Source organism: Zonotrichia albicollis, chromosome 8 (genome assembly GCF_047830755.1).
Source record: "Zonotrichia albicollis isolate bZonAlb1 chromosome 8, bZonAlb1.hap1, whole genome shotgun sequence".
In the NCBI taxonomy this organism is placed as follows: Eukaryota; Metazoa; Chordata; class Aves; order Passeriformes; family Passerellidae; genus Zonotrichia; species Zonotrichia albicollis.
In genome coordinates, this window is record NC_133826.1 from 9,517,794 (window position 1) to 9,544,159 (window position 26,366).

At 39.0% G+C, this 26,366-nt stretch overlaps 1 protein-coding gene across 11 annotated transcripts in view; it reads right to left on the bottom strand.

Annotated features, from left to right (window-relative positions):
- The window catches only part of MAST2 (microtubule associated serine/threonine kinase 2), a 186,871-nt gene that overhangs the window by 62,479 nt on the left and 98,026 nt on the right, over positions 1-26,366 (bottom strand). For 10 of the 11 annotated variants that reach the window (XM_074545874.1, XM_074545875.1, XM_026790387.2 and 7 more), the window contains one exon: positions 3,147-3,238. In XM_074545874.1, the coding sequence (XP_074401975.1) occupies positions 3,147-3,238 (92 nt within the window). Of the gene's footprint in view, positions 1-3,146; positions 3,239-20,239; positions 20,559-26,366 lie in introns of those variants that run through there. The other variant, XM_014263797.3, reaches the window with a different exon arrangement.

Consider the following 26,366-nt stretch of genomic DNA (forward strand, 5'->3'; position numbering starts at 1 on the left):
CAGATGGGAGCAGGGCAAAGGTCCCAGCAGTGACAGGTGCCTCACTGGAAGCCAGAGAGCAACCTGGGTAACTTACAGCTGTGGAAAGTAAATTTTAAAATAGCCAGTTTCAATTTCCTACTGTAATCACCTATCTCTTTACTACTAAATTACAATGTAACTTTGATTTTAAGAACTTTGATTTAAAATATAATCTATGGCAATTTAGTTATGATCCTTACGGTGTAACCTCTTTGTAATTTTCAGATTTTAAAAAATGGATTCAAAGAAATAGAAAAAAAATAAGGAGTACACGTGTACCTCTTTACTTCCCTCTCTCATTTCAAAACAAAAAGAATTTAGAATAAAGGCAAAATTTTCAAACTTGCACTCCTAAAAATGGCCACTACAAGTTTGGGAGACTAAACCAGCAGAGTGACCTCCTCACAAGCTGTCGCTCTTCATGCCAAAGTACCAGCTCATTCTGAAAATGCTGTTTCACACAGTCTGAAAACTGAACTAGCACACTTAAGTGCTCTTGATTCAGAAGTGATTTCATGGGTTCAAAATGTTTGGATGTACTTCTTTCTCAAATGTTCAGAGCTCTGTAAGTAATACTTTTCTTCTACATTTTCTAGGACATGAAGTTGCCTGGAATCATGTTGGGATGCTGTTTGAGACAGTAAGTGCCTCTGCCTGGAGCAGTGCTCATGAGGAGCCAGGTTTGCCTGACAGAAAGAACTCTCCTAGACCTCACCCACTGACTTTTACACCATGTACAGCAGAGTAACTCCTGATATTACTGCCATTTATTTATTTCAGTGTATTTAGTGCATTGTATTTTAGTGTATTTGTTTTAGTATTTTAGGAATTTATTTTAGTATGGTGTCTAAACAGAAACATTTAGAAAGTCTCTCTGGTGTCTCTGCATCCTTGCTGTTCCTTTCATTTGTAGCAGAGGCTCAGAATGGGCATTAAGAAGACAAGAGAAAAGTTCAAGACAAAAGAGGCCGGGGAGAGGCCCCAGCATTTCTTAGTAACTCATCACTGCGTGTGCCTGAACAAACAGACTGACAGATTCTGTTCAAATACTAAACAAATATCACAGCCTGTTCTCAAATTCACTCCTCATATATGATATTTCTTAAGAAAATATTTGTGACTCTACTCTAAATTTCATCTACTTTTGTCTCTTGAATAAATTTTTTTTTTCCCAGGGAAGACTCCTAAATATAGTACTGGTAGAGGACCCAAATTAAATAAATTGATCTTCCTTTGCAGTACTGGCTACTCTTGCAGGTAGCAAAGGATGCCCTTTCAATTAATAATTTTAAATCCCATATGCAACAGTAGAGAAAAAAAGGAAATATTTGAAAATTACTGCTAAAGTAAGGTGGCACACTACTGAGTAGTTACTCTTCCTTTCAGAAGACACTCACATACTTTTAATAAATTATAAGCTTATAAAGCCTGAAACAGCATCAAAACCACCAGAAAAAGATTTAAATTTTTAAGTAGAGGAGAAAAACAAATCAAAACAAAATACAATATACATGTTTCTATTATGAACATTTCTGCATTTGCTTTCTGACCAATTATCATGTCAATATCTTGCTGCAATCCACCAAGCATTTTTTTTCTCAGTTAAACGCTTGTAGAGCTAATTTAGAATTTAGTGAAACCAACTACATATATATGTATATGAATTCAAAGCAGAAGTGGAGAATCTCTACCAAGAAAAATGCCTTGTTTAAACTAAATTTTACAAAATTATTGCCACTATAACCACACAACAGCAACAAGGGAGTTTGAAGTGAAAGGAGATGGTCCTATACACATTTTTGGCCCTGCATTTTCTATCAGATTCTGAAGCAGAAAATGGTTTTAATATACCATCCATAAGATTTTGTTAACATTTTAATTTGAAAATCATGGGTCATTGTAGAATACAATGTATTTAAAGCATGTTCCTAGCTTTCTATAACTGAACATTTTATAGCATCCCAAGAAAATGTGGCAGATTTTTACAAAAACTTAAGAGTGAATGAGGCTTTTATGGGCATCCCTGAACAATAACTTCAGCCTTCCTTTTCCTTTCAACAGGCTGGATATCCCCTCTCGGGATGCAAAGCTCTGCAAACAGAAGCAGATGGCTCCTTCTAGCTGAGCTCCCATCAGTTTGCTGTTCTTTCTCAGCACTGCCTCAGTTTCAGTCTCCAGAAAGCATTTACAGAACATACTGCCATGTAGGAGGAAGGCAGTGTGACTACAATGAAAACAACATTCCTGTCTCACACGCAGCGCTGACGCGTCTGCAGAGAGGCTGCACTGTGGGTGAGGTGCCACAAACCTTCCAGCTGTTTCCTGCTACTGACTGGTGCCCATCAGGGACCTACCTGGAGCCCAGTCATCCTCTCTGGCATTTTGAAACAGCAAAACCAAAATCGTCACACACCATCTACCTCCCTCAGCAATAAAAACAAGGGAACATGCTGTTCAGGCAAGCTGTTGAATCTGCATGTGTGACCCCTTCTGAAGAATTATTCCTTCTTTTTCTGTTGGAAGAACATCTCCACACACTTCACTTCAATGACTAACAAGCCCCTGCCCATGTGCTCTGAAATGAGCATTTCCCAGCTGCTGTCATGGTAAAATTGGGAGCAGTGTCAAAAAGAAATAAAACTCCCAAACACCTCATGCTGCTATGAGGAGCAGACAGAGACCATAAGATGGCACACTGCACAGCTGCCAGGCTGCCAGAGGCACATGGAGACAGGCAGGATGTTCCTCCTCATGAGAACTGCAGTTAAATCACTGGCACAAATTAACCATGCTCAGAGACTCAGAACAAGAGATTTACTGAAATGTATTTATCTAATTTTATTTGGCTTCGTTTTCCATCTCAGGCTCTTTTGCAGGATGTAAGAGGATTGAATCCCCCAGGAAGAGTGGAGGGTGGATATGGAAGCAAATTAGAAAGTGCAGAACATAAAACATTTATTTTATTTATTTTAAAACTATAAGGACCCTCTTACAAGTCAGAGAAGGTGAAAAACCACAGTCAGAGTAATTTCCATAGGGCATACTTTGATGCTGAATATCAGTATGTTCAAACTCACTGCAGTGAGTGCTGATGCTTCCCAGGTGGAGCAGTCCTAGGGAGTTACCTGTGTGTCCATGAAGAGGGGAATGTGGCCGTGGGAGAGTTGGAGATGTGCTGGATGTTACAATCAAACTCTTCCTGTTGCTTGTCCGACAGCTGAAAAAAAGGAAGAAAGACAAACCAAACATTAGGCATGGTCAGATGGACAACAGCACCTCAAGGCAGGTCCTGCAGAATCTCTTTCTGCTAAGGAGGAATCTCTCTGTATTTAGGGTGGGATTTTCTCATACTCTTGACCTCAGTAGTGATCCTGCAAAGAAGGAAATGTACAGGGAAGAGAGGTACTTTATCAGCAGCAAGTGTTACAACACTCTGGAAGCATTTGTTGCACAGGCCACTGGAGATAGCTGGTAATTTATTCCTGATTCACAGAATATGGGCTACTCACACAACTCATACAAAAAACAATGTAATATAGCCCAGAGTGCTCTGGATGCTCTTACCAATACCCAACGTAGCAAATAAATCCGTAACAATTGTAGGCTTGGTTATAAGAAACTAGAGCATATTCCTTAGGGCAGAGTTAAAATTACAGAGCAAAGTGTTAGCACAACCCAGCAGATGAGTGGGATTACTAATCAAACTTCAAGCCTGGCATCCAAATATCTTTGTGAACACATGTGGCAATACCGACGGAAAACTCTGCAAAGCAAGTTTCAGACACGCCTCCACCACATCAACTCCACTCATTGCCCTGACTTTGCTCCAGCAAGGAAAGTGACACTTCTTATGGGACAGTTCAGATTTAATTTTTCCCTGTTGGGAAAGCTGAGCCAAGTGAAGAGAAGGATGTGTTCCTCCATTTGCTTCCCAGCTCGTGACTGCTGGTAGCAAACATTTAGCTCTAAAGATGACAAAAGGAATCACAGTGGGTGAGGGAAACATTTTTAAATTATGGGATCTGTGAAGAAGAGCAGTTAGATAGTTAAATCCCTTTGTGATTGCCACTTCTCCTGCTGTTCAAACAGAAGAAATGAAATTGCCAGCAAAATCTTAGAACTGACCCAGCACCACAGCTACATACATCATTCTCTGTGCCTCCAGCTTGCTTCCCCCATGGCACAAACATTCCTGCTCACTTCAGCAGTTCCCAAAACAGGTCCCTAGAATCCCACTGGTGCTGATGGGGTGGGAGAACAGCCAGGAGCAGGGAAAGCTGAGCAAAGGCTGAGGAAGGAGCTCTCTGGCCCCACTCCAGGGGTGCCCTGTGAAGCTCCACACTGGGCTCCCCAGGCACAGGAAAAGCCTCTTTGCTTGCAGACCCCAAATGCTGACGCCTGCCAGGTCCTTGGTGCACTGACTGATCTGCTGGAGCTGCCCAACAATAAACACACTCGGCCTGCCAAGAGCTACAATTTAATGCAAAACTATTTTGCTGCCACAGGATACAGTGCATCTGACTATTATTATTTGTAAGCTTATTTTATTGCTGTTCTATAGGAAACTAGAGAACTTGATGCAGAAAAAAATACAACTGAACTGCCAACTATAATAAACAGTAATAAAGTTGAAGCACCATTAACTGCTATTCAGGCTCTTTAGTGTACTTAAAGCATTCCTCAGAATTATCCAACTGATTCCATACAATCTCCATTTACATTCATGTATTATTCAACAACAGTCCATCCAAAAACTGATTGCCATTGTGCACATCTCATGGAAAAACTAACAGCCCGATTTTAAGAAGCTTAAAATCCCAGTTCACAGATATTTTTAACATGTTTTCAGTTACACTATTCCGGTAACTGCTAAAAAAAACCCAGAATATTCAATTCCAACATTAATACTAGATAATCATTGTTTACATTAGCACAAAATCTTTCTTGAATCATGAAATTCCTGAGTATTCTAGTGTAATATATATTACTATGTAAGAAATAAAAAAAAACCCTGGGTATTTTAGTATCAAATATAATGTAAGAATTTAAGATCTTGCTCCACAAAAACCACTAATACAGTGAGAAAACAGAGCTCCATTCTCTACAGTTTTATCTCTTTGCTAAAGAGAGTTCCTAAAGCACACTTTACCACAGCAATGTCTGGAGCTGACTATGGAAACTTGGTATATTTAAACCACAGCATAACAGGGGAAGTGAACTGTCCCAAACTCAGAGCCTCAGAGCTTTTTAACTGCTTGCCTGCATTTTCCCAATTGAACAGAGTTTTATAAACCCATTTTCTTTGCTGTCTTTGCCAATATAAGGAGACAAAAGAGAAAGGGTTAAGGGGATGGAGAGCAAGCACAGCCGAGACCCCTTAAAATAGGCCAGGTTTACACAAATGTACCCAGAGGAGGGAAGGCTTGGAGTGAAAGCCTAGCCCAAGTTTGGAATAAAACATTATTCTCTTTGCACCCTCAGCATTGGATAACTTTTAATTTTCCTGGATCTCTCATCTGCAAAAGAGAAACACCACTTGGGTCTGTTTAGCCATTGCTATGACTTATGTGTGTTGGCAATAAGGCAAAACTTAAACACAGAGACTAAAACCACAACACCCAACTTCTCAAATTCATGTTCTATGTTGAGAAAAATACACAAGTACAATCACACTCTCTACTGGTGGAAGAGAGCCCTCTGCATATAGAGAAGAAGCTTTTAAGAGATGTAGGAATCCTAGAGGAAATGCAGAGCAAGAGTGATGAAGTTCTGGTAGGCACTAAAACAAAAAAGGGTGAAGGGAGGAGGTAACGAGCAGAGTTCAGTGGGACGACTTCTCCCCCCACAAGTCACTATGACAGCATTTGAGCACCTCCTAAAGAACAGATTAATATGAAAGAAGCAAAGCTGGCTTTAAGCAGGGCTTAGTGCCAAAGAAATTCAAACCAGTCAATTTAAGTGTTGGCAGAAGCAGTTCCACTGAAAAAAAAAAATCATTTCCTGGAAGGCTCATTTTAGCCAGACAGACAGTGCTCGCCTCAAAAGTGAGCTACCAGGCCAAAGATAATGAGATCGTATTGTTAATCCTTTAAATTGCATTAATTATTATTTATTACCATTTGTGAATTCTTGAAACAATACTGTATGTTTTCTTGCTCAAAAATTAATTCAATCTACATAAGAAAACAGGAGTAATAGGAGAAAGTAAAAAGGGAGAAGGTTGGCTATATCTTACTTTTTAACTAGAAAAAAAAAATCAGTTTTTAACCAGTCCACAGAGATTTCAAGCATTATTATTTGTTTATAAGCCAAAGTTTTGCTGCTTTCATTAAACTCAAGGTGAGTCCTGCCCTGAACCTCCTTTTCTCTCACAATTTGCTACGGGTCTTGTTAACCTTTTTATTTCTCAGATCTCACTTCATCATTTCAGAGACCAAATCCCTTCCAGGTCTTCCAGCTTAGGCAAAACACAATTTTAAAAGCACAGAGTTTCTGTAGGGCTCAAAGCTGTAGGGCTGAGCTCCAGCCCATGCAGAGCTCTGGAGGTGCTGCCCTCCCTTCCCCACTCAAACACACACACAGCCAAACCCGAGTCCAGAAACCTGTGAGATCACAGCAGCACCTCGGTTTAATTCTAAATATGGATATCTTACATTGAAACAGCTGAAACAATGCCTTTGGATCACTATGGAAATAGAGCTTTTACTCTGTTTCTGGAGTTAACTTGTCTGCCTGCAGTAAAAATATCATTTGTTACGTGTACTGGAGTGTCCCCAGCGCGCTCCTGAAACCGAGCCCCGCAGGACATGGCCCGGCTCCGGTAACTGGACACGGCCTTTGGACCCACTGCAATGTGCCCCCGAGGCAGCAGCCTTGCCCAGAGTTATTTCTGAGCACATTTGGCCTTGTACCTGCGACCTGCACGGAGCCCCCAGCTCTTCATCTGCACCCCAACCTGCCTCCTCCTCCTCACCCACGGCCAGCCCAGGGCAAGCCTCTGAAAGGAGCAACAAGAGTGCACCTGGTTTCTTGTGCCTACTTAGTCTGAAAAAGAAATCAATGACTCAGTTTCAGCATGAATCGATATTTGATTCTTTATTTTAGCAGTTTACTCAGGGGGCATCTTCAACTCATCGAGCAAAACTGATTAATGCCCAGGAGGCATCCGTGTAATGAAAGCAAGGGCCACAGAAAAAACCAATGTAAATATAAATAACCAACCACCACTATCATGCAATTTCATAGAGATGCTGGTTATTATAAATGAATAATGATAAGGAAGTTTCTCAAAATCCATCTGAATTTATAGGCCTTGAGGAATTTCTCGTAGCTGAAACTGCTAGAGTATGTAAGTAAACAGGATAACACTGATAACACTGATTGCATGAGCTTTCTCATTGACTTGGACAGAAATCAACTTGAAGAAATAAGATACTTGGAAAAAGTATAGCTTAAATCACATTTTGGTTACCGTTCGTGAATGCATTTTATTTATATTATTGATTTGTCATAGAATCACTAAAATTAGAAAATAACTACAAGATCATCAAGCCCAATCTTCAAGCAAAAATTTTAATTTTAAAATTTCTTGAACTACCTCAGGTTGTCAGAGTCCCAGATTAACTCCTGCCTGCACTAACTTCTTTCAAAATAGCATTTCAGAAGCCAAACATCAGACTTGTTCCAGATTCGACACTCCATTTAGTAACCTCAAATCCCTGTGAATCAGGATCCAAATTCAGAGCAGTCATATTTACTAAAGTTATTTGTGGTTACATATTTTCCTAAAATGTAATATCACCTAACCAAACTTCACCAGATTCTCCTCTGATATTACAGAAGTTTGGTTTCAGTTGATTTGCTTTACAAAGAGTTCTTTATGAGAAACAGACATTTTGGAAATGAAAATAAGTATTTAAAATTTTTATTCACAATGACAGAAAATTTACAAAATCCAAAATCTGCATGTCAATGAATGCAGCAGCTGCACAGCAATGTTAACTAGATGTGGAAGTTATCGTCTTAATTATAGTAATTCAAAGATGGAAGCAATTTTGTAAGCTTTAGCACTACCAACAACAGGGATAATTAGTTCTCTAAAATAGATAAGTAAGCATCTGGTTCAACTGATTTCTTTTTTTTTTCTACATTCAAGAATAGTTTAAGAATTATTCATCCTAGAATAACTGGGGGGAAAAAAGTGTTATTATTCATGGTGTAGGTTTGGGGGGTTGCACATTCCTACAATAAACACTCCTTTTATTGTAAAGGAATACAATTACACACGGTTAAGATATGAAGGGTGGAAGCATGAGTCCAACAAGCAACTTCTTAAGGGCTGCAGGCAGAGTCTCCACCACAACAGACACAGAACTATCTTCTTCCCAACATTACCTAGGAAAATTGCTTTTTATTTCCTGGCATTAAAGTCCCAGGAGGAAGGAAACATCCTGAATTTGGATTCCTTCCTGGTTGTTTGGCCAGACTAAACAAGTAAGGAGCCTTTATCCGGTGCATCTCTGGACAATCTGTACCTGCCATTCACTCCTCTATAAGATCAATCCCTAACTCCCATGATCTTGAGACTGGATTACAGTATTCCTGTTTCCACCATCTTTCTGAAGAACTTCAAATAGGATTTAACTTTGGAACTTAAATTAAAACAACAATGAAAACCAACTGCCTGAGTGCAGGGTCCTCTTCCACAAAACATTTCCTACTATTTAATTACTACAAGCATAGTAACAGATGCAAGTTGTTCAGCAAGCCAGGCTCCACTCAAATTTGCACTGCCCATTGTTTTGATGCCCATGAGACAGAATAAACTGGACAAAAAAAGAAGAGCACAGAGGAAAAAGATGCAGTCAGCTTTTGAAGTGTGGGTTGTGCTTCTGTACAGATATCCAGAGAGTGTACAGGGATAAAACACACGAGGGACATCATTTTCCACAATGCCACCACATCTCTCAGCCTGCTACCAAACACATTAACCGAGGTGAACACAGAGTCAAGCAATGCAAGACTTACAAAGCAAGGAGTAAAATGGGTGCAGATGGTTCTTTTGTTTTAAGGAAAATTAACATCTTTGTACTTAGGAATTAACTTATTGCATGAAAGGCCATTTTCCTTTCATCTAAACCAAGCTATATGTTAGACAAGCCCTCCTACTTCATTTAGAGTTTGAATTGAAGAAGCAGCATCACCGCAAGCTAAGAAATTACAAAAGAAAAGGCTGGAATTGCCAGTGAACACCAAATTTATGTCTAATTTGCCTAATGCTTGAGGCTGGTGCACACCTGCTTACACCACTCTGTATAGTCCAGACCTTTTGCATTATTAACAACACAGGAACAACTCTGCAAGGCCAAACAAAATGAGATGTCACAACAAATTACAGTGACTGGTACAGCCGTTCTCAACTACGTAAATCCACTTTATTCTGAACACACTCCAAGCCTATTTTTGTTTTAGCATAAAGGAACAAAAGTAAGGAAAAAATCTCTGATTATGGAAGAGAGATCTCAGAACAAATACAGACATTATTTAATGGGCAAAAACATAAAACAAAACTTCTCAAGCACTCCTATCTCCTACTTCAGTTGTGTTATGCATTATACTGCCATGAAGTTACATCACAAAGTGTTAAAGGCTGATTGAATGAATGCTAAGCATAACTGCATACTTTCATTTCCCATTTCCTCCAAATCTATTATTAAATGCTTCACATAGCATAGCTGCTTTTTAAATAAGTCTCTACTTGGCAATTCTCACGGAAGCTGGTTTATCACATTTCTTTTCCTCCAAAAAATACAAGTAAACAAATTCCAGAATGAAATGACAAAGTGATTTTATATTGTTTCAAATCCTCTAACCGTGGAGCGTACAATTACATACAGGTGTGCAATATAACAAACCTACTCTAAACACTCTCCCCAAAGATGCACCCAGCAAACAAAGCAAGTGAGCTGAAAATGGAAAGAAAGTTTTTCAGGTTTAATGTAAATGTTACATAAAACAATAAGAAAACTCATTTGGTTGCTTTGCAGCACGCAACACTATCAGTTCTCTTCATTTTGTTTCAGAGCATTTTCTTAGTTTAAGAATCAAAAAATGTTACAAATTAGCTCATTACCAGCTACCTGCGGTTCCAAACCTCAGCATGAGGATTAATTACTGATCTAATTTTAAATCTATTCTAACAATGCACTATTCTAGAATTAATCTCCAGACTGTCCAGGGAGTTGCCTCTACTGCATAGAACACAGATTTTCACATGGTCGACCAGTAGAGTAATAACCAGGGTGGCAACATTCTCAACAAAACCAGGATGTTTGTAATCAAATTATTTGCACATTTTAAAAATACAAGTTCTTAAGGTGCTTTCTCGAGCTCCACTGGAAAGGTTTTGCTATGTTGGTAAGACTCATCTTCTCCAGCTACAGAGAACAACTGAAGAGTGTCAGGGTTTGTGCTTGCCTGGCAGAATGCTACACTTGTGATGTGCTTTCCTCCCAGCTGGAACCACATCTCTGCTGTGGCTTTCAGACAAGTGCTGGGCTGTGCTTCCACCCCTGGTGCCTCTGCTTTTTGCACATGAGCCTCACTTACTGCCATCCTCAGCTCAGCAACATCAACTTCCTCAAACATCACCTAGCATATTTAACATGCAAGCAGCTTCCAGCATACCAGAGCACAGAAAATCCTGAACAGAACACGGCACCACATCTGGACAGATGTGCCAGAAGAGCAGACAACAAAGAGAGCATGTTGTTAGACAATAAAACCACTCCCCTGGTCCCCATCTGCAACCAATTCCACACCATTTTTAGATAGCTTTTCATAAAACCATCATCCCTCAATTTTTCAGTTCTGCATACCTTTTGATAGAAAGGCTTTGGAGATATTTTGGATTTAACACAGAAGCTAAAGGGACCAAAATATCTGGCCCTTTAAAAAATATGCAAGAAACCAAGGTAAACTGCCACATATACATTACCATGCTTTGCACCACTGCTACATCAACACTCTCATCCCTCCTTATCTTTCTGATCCAGGCACTGCCCTAACCATTACCTGCTATGAGAATCATGCTCTTTTATCTTATTAGAATTCCATTTTGTCTTTCTTAACTTTGCAGAATTTGAATATATAGAAAAATATTCATTGAATAGACAAACAATTCTCAAATTCACCCCCAGTTGCAAGGTGTAGTAGGTAATGACATAGATGCAGTAAATCAGTCTCCATCTGCCTACCTTACAATGATCATTTACATTTATACTTTTGCTTCTAAACTTAGAAGGTGAGATTGTGCTTTCTATTTTCATCACCAAAACCTTCTCCTTCCTAAAGCAATAATGTTTCCCAACTCTTAGCAGTTTCTTACAAAATAAAACCAAAAGAAAAATATCAGCATCAATTTAATAAAATTTGAAAAAAAAGAACAGGTTACTTCTAAAAGGCAGTCCAAGGAAGAAAGGTTCATTTCCTCAAGAGGGGAAAACCACTTTTCTGCGCAAGTATTAAAAAAAGTATATACATGTACACACAAAAATTCAGCCTCTAAAGCCCTTCAAACAGAAGCATTGAAAACAGTTTGTTGCTCATGTTTGCACAGACACACACAAAGATGGGAGAAAAAGCCTCAAGAACATCTCTAAAAAATAACAGCAAAGCACGAGTGCACTAAGGTAGACTGATACTAGTCCAGTGGACATATTAGGAAAATACCTGGGCCAAACAAACCTACAATCTCAGTGGGCAGGCTACAAAACTTTTGACATTTGTCCAGGACTAAGCTTAGACAGGAAAATGCCATGCTCTCCCTGCCTGGACTCCACCAGGGCTGAGCAGAGCAGTCCCCTACCAGAGCAAGATAAAGGTGAGATGTGTTTGCCAAGGTGGTGCTTTAATTCAAAACAGATACAGAGAGAGAATACAGATGGCTCAGGTTGCTCCCTTCAGCTTTGGAAGAGGAAATGCTGCCTGGGACCTTTCTAATCAATGCACTCACAGAATCGCAGAAAGGGAAAAGAGGCTATTGAGATTTGGCTCTAAACATCAAAGAAGGGGACAGACAGGAGCTGAAGTTCTGTGGACATTGAAAATGCTCAGTGTAGCCACTAAAACTGGTGTAAATTCATGTAGAGAGATACATTGCAGTGTTGAAATAAATAAAGTATTCGGTTTATGTGGTCCTTACTCATTTACACAGGCAGGTCTGTCAATAAACCACTACCCTGGATAAAAACAACACACTTAAAAAGACATGAAAAAATTATTTACAATAACACATTAAATAGCTATACTTCAGTGTACATCAGATCAAATAAGCTGACTACTAAAATAATAAGATAATACACCTGTAGAAGGCATCTCCTGTTAATGGAGCAACAAAACCACCAAGGGCAGGAGGAGAGTGGGAGGCCCTGAGCGCAGATCCTGCCCTGGCACACAGAGCAGCCCTCAGATCTGCAGCAAGGGGAAGTTTCTGGAACAATCAAGCCTGATTACATGTTAAACCTCATTCTTTTGTGCAAAGCCTACTTGCTGAGCCAAATGTTCATTATCCAACAGCCATCAATTTTTCATACAAGGATGGCTGTTCCCGTTTAATAACTATACAAATGTGTACTACAAATAGATACACACACACAGGATTTTGAAATTTTAGAGGACTGAAGCTGGAACAACCATTCACAAAACTGAGCAGAAAAAAAACACAAACATTAGAAGTCACAAGCAGACAGCGAAAGCTTGTACCAGTAGTACATCCAAAGGGTGAAGCAGCTCACCACTGCCAAGAAAGGGTGCTTGTTTTAAGAGCTATTCTACTTAAGAAGGCTAAAAAATAAAATCAAAATCATTTCCAGTAAGATGGTAGAGAGCAGTATGTATAAATATATTAATGTATCAAAAATAAATGGATGGTAGCAGTGATAACAAAATTTAGAAATCATAAAAGAATGAAAAAACCAAAACCTAGTAAGATCAGAGCCATAATTTACACAACTGTTCAAAAAGCAGATATTTAATAAATGTACCTCGTGTAAAATTGGATCAGAATGCAAGCAAAGAAACTGCTAAAAGATTTTTGAATACTTTATATACTTATTTATAACTAAAGAAACTAAGAACATCTGTGCATTATTTTTACAAATGGTGTCTAACAAACTCCAGCAGAAACTCACAAGCACAGGAAAACACAGCCCAAATTTTCTGTGAGACAAAGTGGGGAAAGATAGGGCTGTTAAATAACATTAGCCTATTTCTGTAAAAGATTGTTGTAAAATTCATTTCTGGGAGCCATGAGTTGTGAAATCCCAGCATTCTTGCTGCCCTAGTTCTGTTCTGCACATAGACTGAAACCAGCTTGGCCAGCAGGAAAACAAATGAGACCCATGAAAATTGCAGAACATACACAAATGAAGACACAGAGGAAGACAAATGCAAACACTGAGAGAAAGTCAGGTATTCAAATTCCACAGCAATCATGCCTAATTTAAATTAGGTCTGCTAATTGTAACATCCTAATTTACCATGCAATCAAGACTAGGAAAAAAAAAATTACAGGACAGGAAAACACACAATGTACTGGAAATAAGTAATTTCAAATGGCACCGCAGGATCCAAGCCTGCTTCCTCAGAGAACAAAGATCCAGGGCAAGGCTGTTCTCATGTGTGCCTGCAAAAGATTTTTTACCTCACGTCACTGAGAGCCTCTGCTCTGGCACATGCTCACTGCCAGCATCGCATGACACCACAAGGAACTCCTTCAACATCAAATAGAACACAGCAAGTGACGTTTGCATCTTCTGTAAATTCTGAAGGAGTTGAAATTATGTGCTGAGTGCTACGTAAACACAGCAGGCAGCAATGAATATGGGGAGACATCATACTGATGTATAACACTTGCTTAGATTTTCAGTACGTTACTAAGCTTTGTCCTCATATAAAACATGACAGTTGAGGCATTTTTGTGGGAAGATAGTGATTGATTAAGCCAACAATCTCAAAACACGTCCAACTTGCTGCATAGCATTGCCTAAAATGATAGACAAAAGAGACTGGTATCAGGTGGCTTGGATTTCATATCTGGCACAGGGACTCCCCTGCACAGGACTTGTAAGCATCCTCCTTCTAAAGCCCAGTTCTCTGGATCCTTCCACCTTCAGCTGACATAGAACCAAAAAAACCCTCAAAAAACACCAAAACAGACTTTAAATTTTTAAGAGGCCTGGAATAACCTATGACATTTCACTACAGAAGTATGTTTCATTTTATCAGCAAATTACTCTAAGAACACTATTAGGTATTAATTAGAACATTAGGTATTATAAAGGTATTAATTAGGTACATTAACTAGGTACTATAAAGAACAATATTAAGTATTAATCTGTAGTCCTGAAAATAATAGGGAAAAAAGATTATTGGGCTATGAGTGGAGAAAAACTATTCAGGGATTATCTGATAATTAGCTACAAATGTAGAATCATATCACTTCAAAGGTCTTCTCCTTATAGTTTGAAAAGATATTTACTTGCTGAATATAGTAACTAAAATGGTGGCCAATCCAAAGTGTTGAGCACCCAGCTGAAAACTAAGTAATTTCTCTCCAGGTAGGTGTCTGGTGATAGAAGATGACATGCCATACAATGTGTCCCTCAGCTCCTTAAGTAAGGTCTCCTTTTTATAAAATAAAAAAATTGCTCTAAGGTGTATGGTTCTTTGTAAGGTCAACATCTGGCTGGCAGTAAAATAAGAGGAATCCCAGGCGCACCAGAGAACATCTCTTAGTCTGCTCCTGACCACAACTTCGCACTTGCCCAAAGAAGAGGGGCCTGCAAAGAGTCACATCCTGGCATGGGCAGGGGTTCCTCACATCCAGATACATCTCCAAGTCCATCCCAGAGCTTAAGGCTGGTGGGCACTCAGATCTAAAATGCACTTGTCAGAGACAAAAAACAGTCAAAACAAGCAGATGCACAGACTCTGTAAGGATTCCAACACCCAAATGTGTCGACTTCAATTAAACACAAGAACTGCACATTTCCAGGCCAATCACGTGCCAGCATGTACTCTCTGTCTTACTTTCCACAGCAGAACTGACCTGATCTGAGCGTCCTCTGTAAAGTTCAGGATCTCCTTTTTCCTCATACTTCTCCTCAAACCAGTCTTTTACCCCACTATTTCATTTATCTCACTTAAAACAACAGTGCAAAATTATTTTATACTCAGCAGTCTCGTTCATGTGAAGGATCCAAATAATTCATGAAATTGTCTGCAATTTGTGTGTTGCTTCATTTCCTCTCCACAAAGGTTTTGACTTGAAAAACTGGTTTGTCCTGGGCAATAGCCAAATGTTCATACAAGAGAGTTTCGATCTGAACAAAAAGCTTTCAAGGCTCAAAACTTCAATGTTAACCCTCTAAGACCCTTTCCCTGGGTTTTAGTCAAGAGGGAATCTGACAACAGTATACAAAATCAACATAAAATATGATTTACACAGAATGCCACATAAACTAGAAAATACAAACAGTCCAGGCAGATTGCCTGAATCATTAAAAATGTTTGGGGGTTTTAGGAGGACCTCCCTTCCATTCACTGGACCACCCTCTTTCATTGTATTTAAGTAGTGCAAATATCCTGTGATGGAGAGTGTATTGGAAGCTCACCAAAACTCATCCATTAGTGAGCAAAATATCCATTACATTTCCATGCAATCCAACAGACTATTGTCATAAAGAGATTTTCAGAAGATAAGGTGGAGATCTTTTCTCCCCCAAGCAGTGCTTTTGTCCTAAGGCCATATTGAAATACCTAGCAGAAGTAATTTGAATGAAATTTCCTCTCCAATTATGAGTGTCAGATGGTCATTTAATATGCTGAGCTAGGCAAAAAGAATTGAGCTAAATATTATCAAAAGCATCAGATTTCCAGGTCTTTCCTATCCCTCCCAACATAAGGGAAATATTTCTTATGTTATTCATTTAAGCAAGGAAATGTGTGGTGAGACAGCTGTCACTTTAAAGTTAATTATAGTATAGACTCACATTTTTAACACTAGCTTTATGTTACCACAAAAAAGTAAGTATTCTGCTAGAATCAAACTAATTGTTTTTCTTCAAAGTGACAATGTATATATGGAGGAGGTGGCATCCTTCTGACACACACAGCTTTTAATGTCAATCCAGATGAATCAGCACAAAAAAGACACTGAATATATTTGGGGAGAATATGTATGGACTCACTTTCTAAGGTGGTCCTGTTATGGCAACTGAAAAGTTACCAAAAAAACACCAATGCCTCAGAAAGCACCAATTATGTGTTCTTGGCCACCTGATTATTGCCATTCACCCATTTACATCCCAGGGAAAGGTGGGTTCTCTTACTGTTTGTGACTATATCAATAATGAAAAACATTTTTCTTAGTTACAAAGGAGCTGTTTGTATGAAATACAATGATTTCCACAGAATCACTGATCTTCGAGGTGTTTTGCTACTTAAAGATTGCTTTACACTTTGCAAGCAGTTAACTCTTGTGATTTTAACCAATTTTCGTTCTGCTAAAGCCCTTTCATTAAAAGGAGAAGAGGAAAGAGAATTAAAGCATCAATGGCAATTGTAGATACAAATCCAAGATGTCCTTCCTCACAAAAATCCACCTTTTTCATCCTCCAGAATTATCTTTCAAGTCGCTTCAACCTACAAATCTCCCATCTTAACTTTGCAAAGAGAAAGCCACTAAACAAAAGTGATATCATTAAAACCCACAGCCACAGCTGGTTCAACCCAGAGAGGATTAAAATGAAAAAATGAGGAAACATTAGAAATCAGCATTCTAAGTCAGTTTTACAAGACCAGCAAACACAACAAGCACAATTCTACAGCGCTCTTAATATCAAATTGCAAGAGTATATTCAAGATACGCCCAAAGTGTAAAGAAACAAAAGGACTTAAATGCAGAGACATTTAATTTAAATACGTCAGAATTATGCTTTATCTTTCCATAATCCAATTTCAATAGGCAATGCCTCAGTAGAGCCCATATCAGAATACCAGCCCCATATGCCCTTTGAACCCTTTGAGGAGTTCTCATATTTCTCCTATAGTTTAAACTCATAAATATTTATACAGAACCAGTTTGACAGGTAAATGTGATTTATGTTTATGTCACCCCTCCCATGAGAAACTTATGTATTTACAGTTTGCTCTTGACTTTCTCTATCCTTCTGGGAATAGGCTGGAGCAGAAGCAAGGCAGGCACTTTGACCAGAGCAGCAGATGGTTCACTTTTGCAGAGCCATTAGCTGCGGCGAGAATCCCACCAGCTGCAGGGAGAGCTCATTTCCACAAAATGCACCGAGCAGAAAGAGGAGTCCTTCCCATTTGCCTCCTAATGCAGGGGAAGCCATATGGGAGTCAAGCCCTCTAGGATTTTTAGTACATATCAGAAGCCATTATAGAGAAATGTGCCGTAGCTCAGTAGGCAGAATACCACAAGTAACCCCTTCTTGCAATGTGAAACCAAATTAAAACTGAGAGAAAACCAAGGAGGAGAAGCCCTGAATTAAGAGCACACAAGCTATTACTAATGCAAGGGACTGTACAGAAGTTTTAAAAACAGAGCAGAGGAAAACTCTATCAAATATTTGCCACAGTAAAAAATTTTCTACTGGTAAACATGACCAAGATTGCAAAGTTACAGGAGAAATTTAAATTGGAATCAGAATTTTTAAAGGAAGTGTACAAAGCAAACATTGTGCTTCAAAAGGGGGCCAATTAAAACTGAAAAATATTTATTTATTTATTTATTTATTTAGTGATAGACTACTCCATTCCTAGTGCCCAGATGCCACAATCCTGAGAACATTAGCACACAAAAACACCCAGGTCATGGCATTGCAATGCACTCCATGTGCAGTGACCACTCTCACAGCCCAGATACTCTCAGGAGCAGTCATTGCATATGTGGACATGGGATTTCAGGATGGATACCCTGGCAAGAATCACATTATTGCAGTGATTTATCACAGTGCTCCTCAGACCAGCCCAACCTGCCCACCCATCTCCCCCAAGACGCAGGCAAAGAGCTGGCAGGCGGCCAGCCTGGCTCGGCAGAAGGTGATATTCCCAGCAAACTGTCACACATGCTCAAATATTTCATTGCTGAGGCTGGCTGAAGGCTGCAGTTTCCATCCTGTGCAAAATAGGATTTCCACCACATGACTTCATGCAGCAGCTCTCTGCTCTGAATACTCATAGTGCTGTTTGATCATTTTGAAATACCTAATACTCGTTTATGTGATTAAATCAATAAAAAGTCATCTCTTTTCCATTAAGACACTCAGCGGATTTACAGATCAATTTCTTTCTTTTTGTACTCCGACTACTAACAATAAATGGAATTGTAAATTTTGAGTAGGAGTTTTCTGACAAAATATCACACCTGAAACCTTGTTAGTATCTCTAAATTGTTTCTGACCTTGATGCGTAATTTTAAATTCAAAATGGCACACTAACAAGATACTGAAAAACAAGGATGATTTATTTTTGTTGTGAGAGACACTGTGGGTGTCTACTCTCTTTGGAAGACTATTATTGCTGAGTTTTCACAAAATACTACCTTTTAAGTCACCAGTTGGAATGGGGAGCTTCAGGAAACCAAAGTTGTGCAAACAGCAGTAATGAAAGGATCCAGAAGCTGCAGGTCTAACACAGGTTATCTCCTTATGCACGGGTGTGCTCCCTCCCCACGCGCCCCAGAGCAGCTCCTGGCTCTGCCCAGCTCCCCTGGCTCCACAGAGAGCCAGGGCTCGTTGCACCAGGCTGCTCCCATCCCACAGCTTGGTGGCCAAGAGCACCTGGAAGCCAAGTCCAACCTACCTCAGCCTGTGCAAATGGAGGCACAGGAGAATAATTTGCCTCCCTTTCCTCTCCCCAGCCAAATTCAAGAAATCTGTAAGAAAATGTGAAGCTTTATCTTTGTCACTTCTGTCACTCCATGAAACCACTCCTACAACTGCTCAATGGATGTGAAAGTTACTGCTTGGAGCAGAGACATCAACACACAACCTGAATCTCAAGGAGCTCTTTTACTTTAAAAAACAGGCTGAAGGCAACAATTTTGAAAATAGTAACATTGCTAATGCAATTCCTGGCAACTAAGATCCCTATTTATTTACAAAATATTTCTTCATTGCCACTAAGATTTCTAAAAGTCGATGGCAGCACAGAACAGAACCTCAATAAAATTTAAATCACAAATGTGGAATAATAACAAAAATTAAAGAGTCCCCTGAAATATTAGTTGGTAAGAAGCTAATCCTCTAAAAAAGATTAATATAATTTCTAATAGCTGATGAACAAAATTCACCCTTAACCTAAGCCAAAGCTTATATTCTGAGTCTTACACAGATTATTAACTGTATCAACAAACCAGCTGCTGAGAAATTCTGGTACCAGCTGCAACTGTTTACTCATAAATTTGAATATACTGCTTTAGTCAGGATTAGCTACCTACCAGTCTTACCAGTAAGTTTTCAGGCTACAAATGCTAAGCTTCACAGAGCACCTGATGAGTGATAATTATGTTGATATTTCCCAGTCTTGAAGGGACAACCCTGTACAGCATCAGATCCGATACCATTCATTAGTTCACACACTTCAATGGGATTTTATCAAAATCCAGAGAGCAAGGTAAATGCAAACACTCATTCTATTAACTGCTACATTAACATATTCACATCTATAATAAGAAGAAAGATGCTAAATGTATTAAGCATTATTTAAAATTTAAGGTTATGCATATCTCTGTGAAGACCGTAAGTGCTATAAGTCAAAATATTTGCAAGTCTTTCATTTGCTGCCTATTTCAACATAATACCGTTTTGCTACTTCAAATAATAAGGCAGCTTCCTTCCAACAAGCATCTATCCATCATTTTGCAGAAACAAACCCCTTATCATATTCACAGAGTATGAGAAGGAACAATGCCTTTAAATAAATACCTTTAAAAAGAACGAACGGTGGATCTGCACAGTATGATTTTTACAATGAATACAATTACAAATCATTCAGAAATTAAGAAATCATATCTAACGTACTAGGAATATGATTCAATCTGTTAAAACAGGAAAAAAAAAGCAAGATTAAACAGTATTAAAACAAGTAGCTTAGAAAAACATCGTAAGAATAACTCAGAAAATCCTTAGATTACCTTTTGGATCGTCTCAACATGCTGGTAGCAGGCAGAGAGAAATTGGACAGCACTGTCCAAAAGGAGTCAGACATGATCTTTAAAAGCTTTCATTGCTGGGAAAATACAGCACAATCAAGCCACTAGCAATAAATAAGGAACTAAATAATACCAGTGACAGAGCCAATGCAAATTCCCTGTAGACCTTGCAAGCTGTTCCATTAATGTGAGACAGGCAGGCAAGCGTACATATTGCTGCTGTTTCCACTGCCTCTGTTTTCTCCCTGCTCCATCCCTGCCTCCCTCCCTCCACCTTAGGAGGCAGTGCAAAACGAGATATTTATTCTCTTCCTAATACATTTTAAACCTGGAGTTTGCTGAATGCACAGCATACATGCTTTCTATACATCTCTCTGTGTTCATCTAATTACAAGCAAAATATTTTCAGTATTTTCAAAATCGTAACTGCTTGCAATCCTGAATAACACAGGGAGGTTTAAGCTGTGTGTGCACAGAAAGCACCACTGCCTGCCTAGTTTGTGTTTTTATTCTGACATGGTGGCTCTTCTTTTCCTAACTACATGAGGCACATATGGGGCATTTTGCTTATTATTCTTAATTAATCTCCCACCTTTAAACAAATCCCATCTTTCATCTTCAGTAACCCAAGTGGATTTTTAATTTAAAAAAAAAGCTTCTAATGCCTCCTAAGATCAGTTTAAAAACAGAAATCCATTCTCCCCCTGAAGTCAGCCACACCAGATCCATGTCAGTCACAGTAAACATAAACTCCTACGTGGCACCTGGTGCCCAAAAACAACTCAACCAGCTGATTTTTGACAACAAAACACAAGCAGGACTCGTGTGATGCACATCAGAGGTTTCCCACACACCCCCATTGCACATTAACCACAAGTTCACTATTCCCCTTCATGCCTGTAGAACCTTCTTGCCATGTTTTTGCTTTTTCTTGGGTCTAAACAAAACCTCACTGGAGCTGCTTTTATTTTTTTTTTCATTTCAGTATGCAATCTATTTTCTTTTTGTTGTGGTTTCTTTAAGCACTTCTGCCAGTAAGAAAGCTAATGACGTTCTCATATTTCAGCCTTCTTGAGTGGCTTTTTATCACAGTCATGAGAAAGATGACAATCAACAGCTGGCACAGCCTTCCAAGCACAATACAGCCCTAAAAAAATACACAAAAATGTCTGGGAGAAAGAAATCCCACTAGATTCACTTCAGCTTTCTGCAGAATCTCATGGAAGAATTAGATGGTCTTCATAATTTTCCATTAAATAATTACATATTTTTAATACATACATTAATCAGGAATCACAGTATCTGATTGAGCAAAGTATTCCCTTCCATCTGGGATTCAAAACAGGCAAATGGGACTTTTTGGACTCTGCATAACACGACTGTCTTTTCTAGTGCTTTTAAACATTTTTACAAAGTTAATCTACATTACATAGTGGTTTGATTTCACAAAGTCAATTTAGAGTACAACTGAACCAAACTCTGCCACTGTCTACTACTAATGAGAAAGAATAAACACACTCATTTCTGTGTCCACATAATATCATATACCAATCAAGTAGAAACTGAACACTAGCCTTTTGGAATTATATTCAGGATATTACGTGACCTTCCAATTCCAATAAACCCTGGTTTTGAAAAGGTATGAAAATTTTACTCTGTCAGCTAAAACATGAGTTGAAATTCATGACCAATAATGGTGGAATAAAAGTGTTCAGTCAACTAACAAAATAAACCTATCACAGTAGAAATAAATTTCTGACTGCTTATAGTTAGCAAATAAGATCACAATCAGCTAACACCCCTAAATCTGTATTAGTCACGCTTTTTACAAAAATGATTGAAAACTCAGTAGTTGAAGACATATCATTCATTATCAGTGTACTCAGCAGCAGCACTTTCACATCTCTTGCAGGAAGGACACAAAAAGGAGAAGCCATTTTAGGAGAACATTTCTCCATGGGCATCAGTGACTGACAGCCCTACAGCAATGTTAATCCAGCTAAACCCTGTCCATCCTCTGCTGTTCCTGGGCAACACAGGGCACCCCAAGCAGGGAAGGGGATGGGCTGTTTGCGATCATCAGAAACCCATCCATTCACCCATCTCGCTATTTAAAACAATTCTGCAGAGCTTTTACCCAAGAACTGCAAAAAGCACTTTGAGAATTACGTAACACTGGTTCAAAACCAGCAGAAATTTCTTTTAACACTTTATATTCCTGCTTTTCAAAATGCCTGTTCCACATGGAAGTCACAGACTCTAATCCTGCAAATCAGCACCTGCAAAGCATTCATTTTGGAACCCAGAGATTCCCAAGAAATTCAGAGTACCCAAAAAAATGGGAAGACACCACACTTGGAGATGCAGAAGCACTTGCTTTTGCTAGAAAAACAGAAGAACCAAACTGTCAAAAAGCTTTTAAAATAAGTCATGTCTTAAAATATGACAGTGTCAACATTTGCAAAATTGTCTTTAGTAGCAACAAATATAGGAAGCATAAGGATTTTCTCACACCTACAATGACAAATGAAATCCTTTGAAGGAACTGCTTTACTGTCTCTGCACAATCAGCAAAACATTTTGGAAAATTTGGACCAGAAACTTCTCACTGATTCAAAAATATACCATATCTGTATATAAGAGAACATGTCAACAACACATTCACACAAATAGGTTACAAGATGAGTTTTCTATTTTATTTAACTCATAATAACATTAACACCTCTTTGTGAATTCCAGGCCCTGAATTATTCCAAGCCTGAAGAAACCTCTTCCTTTACAACATTCTCTCACTCGCCTTTCAGGATATTTAGTCTCCATCAATCTTCCTAATGCACCTTCCCTTCTTTATGCCCAACTTGTCCTCTGAAAAGACCACCTGCAGAACATTTCAGCAGCTCCTGTGATGATGGAGTATTTCTCTGTCAACCAAATGTACAGTTTCCAGAGCCCTCCTAATGACACTGCATCCACTGGACAGTTATAAATAGTCAGTGTCAACGACTTTCCCTATTTCTCATCTTTACCATTACCAACGCAGGACATTAATTAAGCCTGACATTAAATGAGAATGCAATTAGGCAAACAGTCCACATGAAACCCATTGCTTTCTGGACTTTTTTACAGCAGCTACATTTATCATTAAATAAATTTCCTTGGTATAAGATCATCATCTTTTAAATAAAATCCGTCATTTTAGAAGTAAGCTGAACTCCCTGAAAAGTCTGAAGCAGTACCAAGCAGATCAATGAGGTAATTTTGAAAAAGAATATCCCAAAGATCAAAACTCCTGTGACTGACTACATTTTAAGCTGACTATGTATCAGGAAAAGTTTCCACAAAGTAATGATTATATTTTTTAACACTTAAACCAGGATGAACCGTGTAATAGTGCAGTAGTTTTCAAATTAAGATGAATTTCACAAGTTACACTGTGGTAAAGGAAAACTTATAATGGAAACCAGTTGAAATGCCAGTGGGAAAAACATACCTCTTGCTGATTACATCATCACATGCATGCTTACATTATATTAAGCTTCACATAAAAACATGATACTTGGGACATAACTTTTTTTTCAGTCATTAGACTGAAATACACAAATTATTCACTAGAAATACCCAGAAATTAAAACCATTTTGCTAGCAAAGCCAAATTCTTTGGAGAAGTCACAACATAAGTAGATACCTTCCATCTCTATAAACAGCATATTGACTGATTTTAAACTTTAAATTGTATGCCCAACAAGCACAGAAAATTATTCCATTGTAAGTGAGCGTAAGTTAACACAGGTGAAGATACCCACTCTGCGTCACCGTACACTGAAAAGCGTGTAAGGTGTAAAAACCCCAGCAGAAAACTGCTCTTGCACTAGAGGGAAAGAAGAAAATTCTTCATTTATGCTTAAAAAAAAAAAGGGAAGGTTCCTTTAAAAAAATGACATGGGAGAAGTGTGTTGAGCTATTTAGGGCATCATTATTATTTGAACAGTGACCTAAGCAAGTGAAGAACAGACTGTCTTTGAGCCGCCTGCAATCGCGAGACTCCCAAGCAACAGTCTGACAGAAAACATCAGGTTGGACGTTATCTTCAAGGTTCACTTTTCTATCATTTACTAAGTTACAAAACCACAGATTTCTCCCTTTTGGGGCAGAAATCACCAAGCCACCACCCAAGATCCAAAGGGCCATAGTCTTTTACTACAGTGGCACCCAAGGGCTTCAGCTGCTACCTCTGTATAAAAGGGCTCCCAAAGATGTGTCTGTGTGAGATTCAAGAAACAGCTGTGGCCACGGGTTTTGGGGGTGAAGAACAACTAAACTTCCCTCTGGTGTGTATTCCCTAAGCAGGGAACAGCCTAGTGATTGCACTAGTTAATGATTCAAAGGATCAGAAACATTCACTGAAGCAGCTATCAGGCACTGCACCTGCATGGAACTGCCAGCTCCTCATGTAACTTTAATTGGGCACAGTTACTGAACTAACAGGGGTTGCCATCCTAGAGGACAGCCTGAAATGCTATCTAATGCACTACAATATCACTACACAGTTAAGCACAAGTAACTGCTCTGATTTCAGTCTAAAACAACCCTCACAAAATCGTACTCAGATATAGAGGATGCCAACTACAGCTCCATCATCACAATCTTTTAAGTGAAGACACTACTAAATAAGTGATAAGTTAGCCGTGCTAAAATACCAAGTTAATTGTGCTCCAAATCCTATAAATATTTAATAAGAAATATTCTTTCTCTGTATTTTTATTTACAAAAATATCATTTATTAGTATGTTCATGCTCCATGCAACACTATCCTTCCCAAGCAACACTAGTAAGACGTTCAGCTACTCCAATATAATACAAGCCTAACATAATTTCAAACTCACAGACTTGACAATTGGGTTCAGATGCCATGGAAAGGTCAATTATCCTCTTTAAATAAGTTACTGGATCTTGCATTCTTTCCCTAGCCCAGCCTTCTTCATGTGTGATTCAAATGTCAGTTGTCCAATTTAATCAAATGTAACCTCCATATGTGATTCAAATGCCATAAAAATTGAGAAATGTTATTTGAAAAACAACAATACTGAATATCAGATCTGAAAATGTCACTTCCTGTTTACACAGAAGTCTTCTAACGCTTTATCCAAAATGTAGTTAAGGACATTCAGTAGCACTTGCAGAAAATACAGCATCACAGAGTGCTGCTGTAGCCCAAACATCTTCCTCCAAAGGTTCTTCTTCCTCTTCACCAGCCAAAATTTATCCAAAGGAAAAATACAGACTGAACCTCCTCTTGCCACCACAGCATTTCCTCATCTTTGTCATGTATTATTCATCCCAAAGCACTTAAAACTTCCTTTTTAACCTGTAATACAGTCTTAATGAATTCACTGTGCAACTGGATTTGCAAACAGGAAGACAGCTTAATCTCTTCTCCTGCCACTCCAGCCTGCAGCAGCCTCTCCATGATGAAGTACAGCACTTCAGCTGTTTGCAGTTTTCCCACCTCTGACTCCCTGTACTTGAGTAACGCCACCAGGCTACTGCTAATTCCTGTAACACGGGGTTTGGTTTGTACATATCCCAGAGAGCTGTAACACACAGTCCTTGACAGGCAGGATCCATAGCCACTCCAACAAAACTATGTCATTAACAGAGAAGCAACAGTGCAGAGCCTAAAGGAGAAATTAGGGTAAGAGCAGCAGCAAAGGAGGCTGGCAGACTTTGTGTCTTCATAGGGAGTGAGGACTGAAGAAGAAAGGATGGATAAAACTAAACCAAGACAACAGGCAAGTCATTAAGGTAAAATGAACAAAGCAAACAACAAAGGGAGGGAACTGAGCTGTATTTCAGTGAGTGAATTAGAGGGCTTTGAGTTACTCAGCTCTCAATTACCAGCTCACAAAAGCAAAAAGGGTTCCCCTCATCTATGCAGGACCACAGACCCCCAGCACATCCCAGGGCAGCAGCCCGTGCCAAGGATCACCATGATGCCCCCAGGCTCAGGGCACACTGGTGAGCAGCGAGCAGGGAGAGCTGTCACCTGTTTCACAGTGTATTACCCTGAAGACCAAATCAAGCCTGAACTCCAAAACAAGCCCTGGCATCT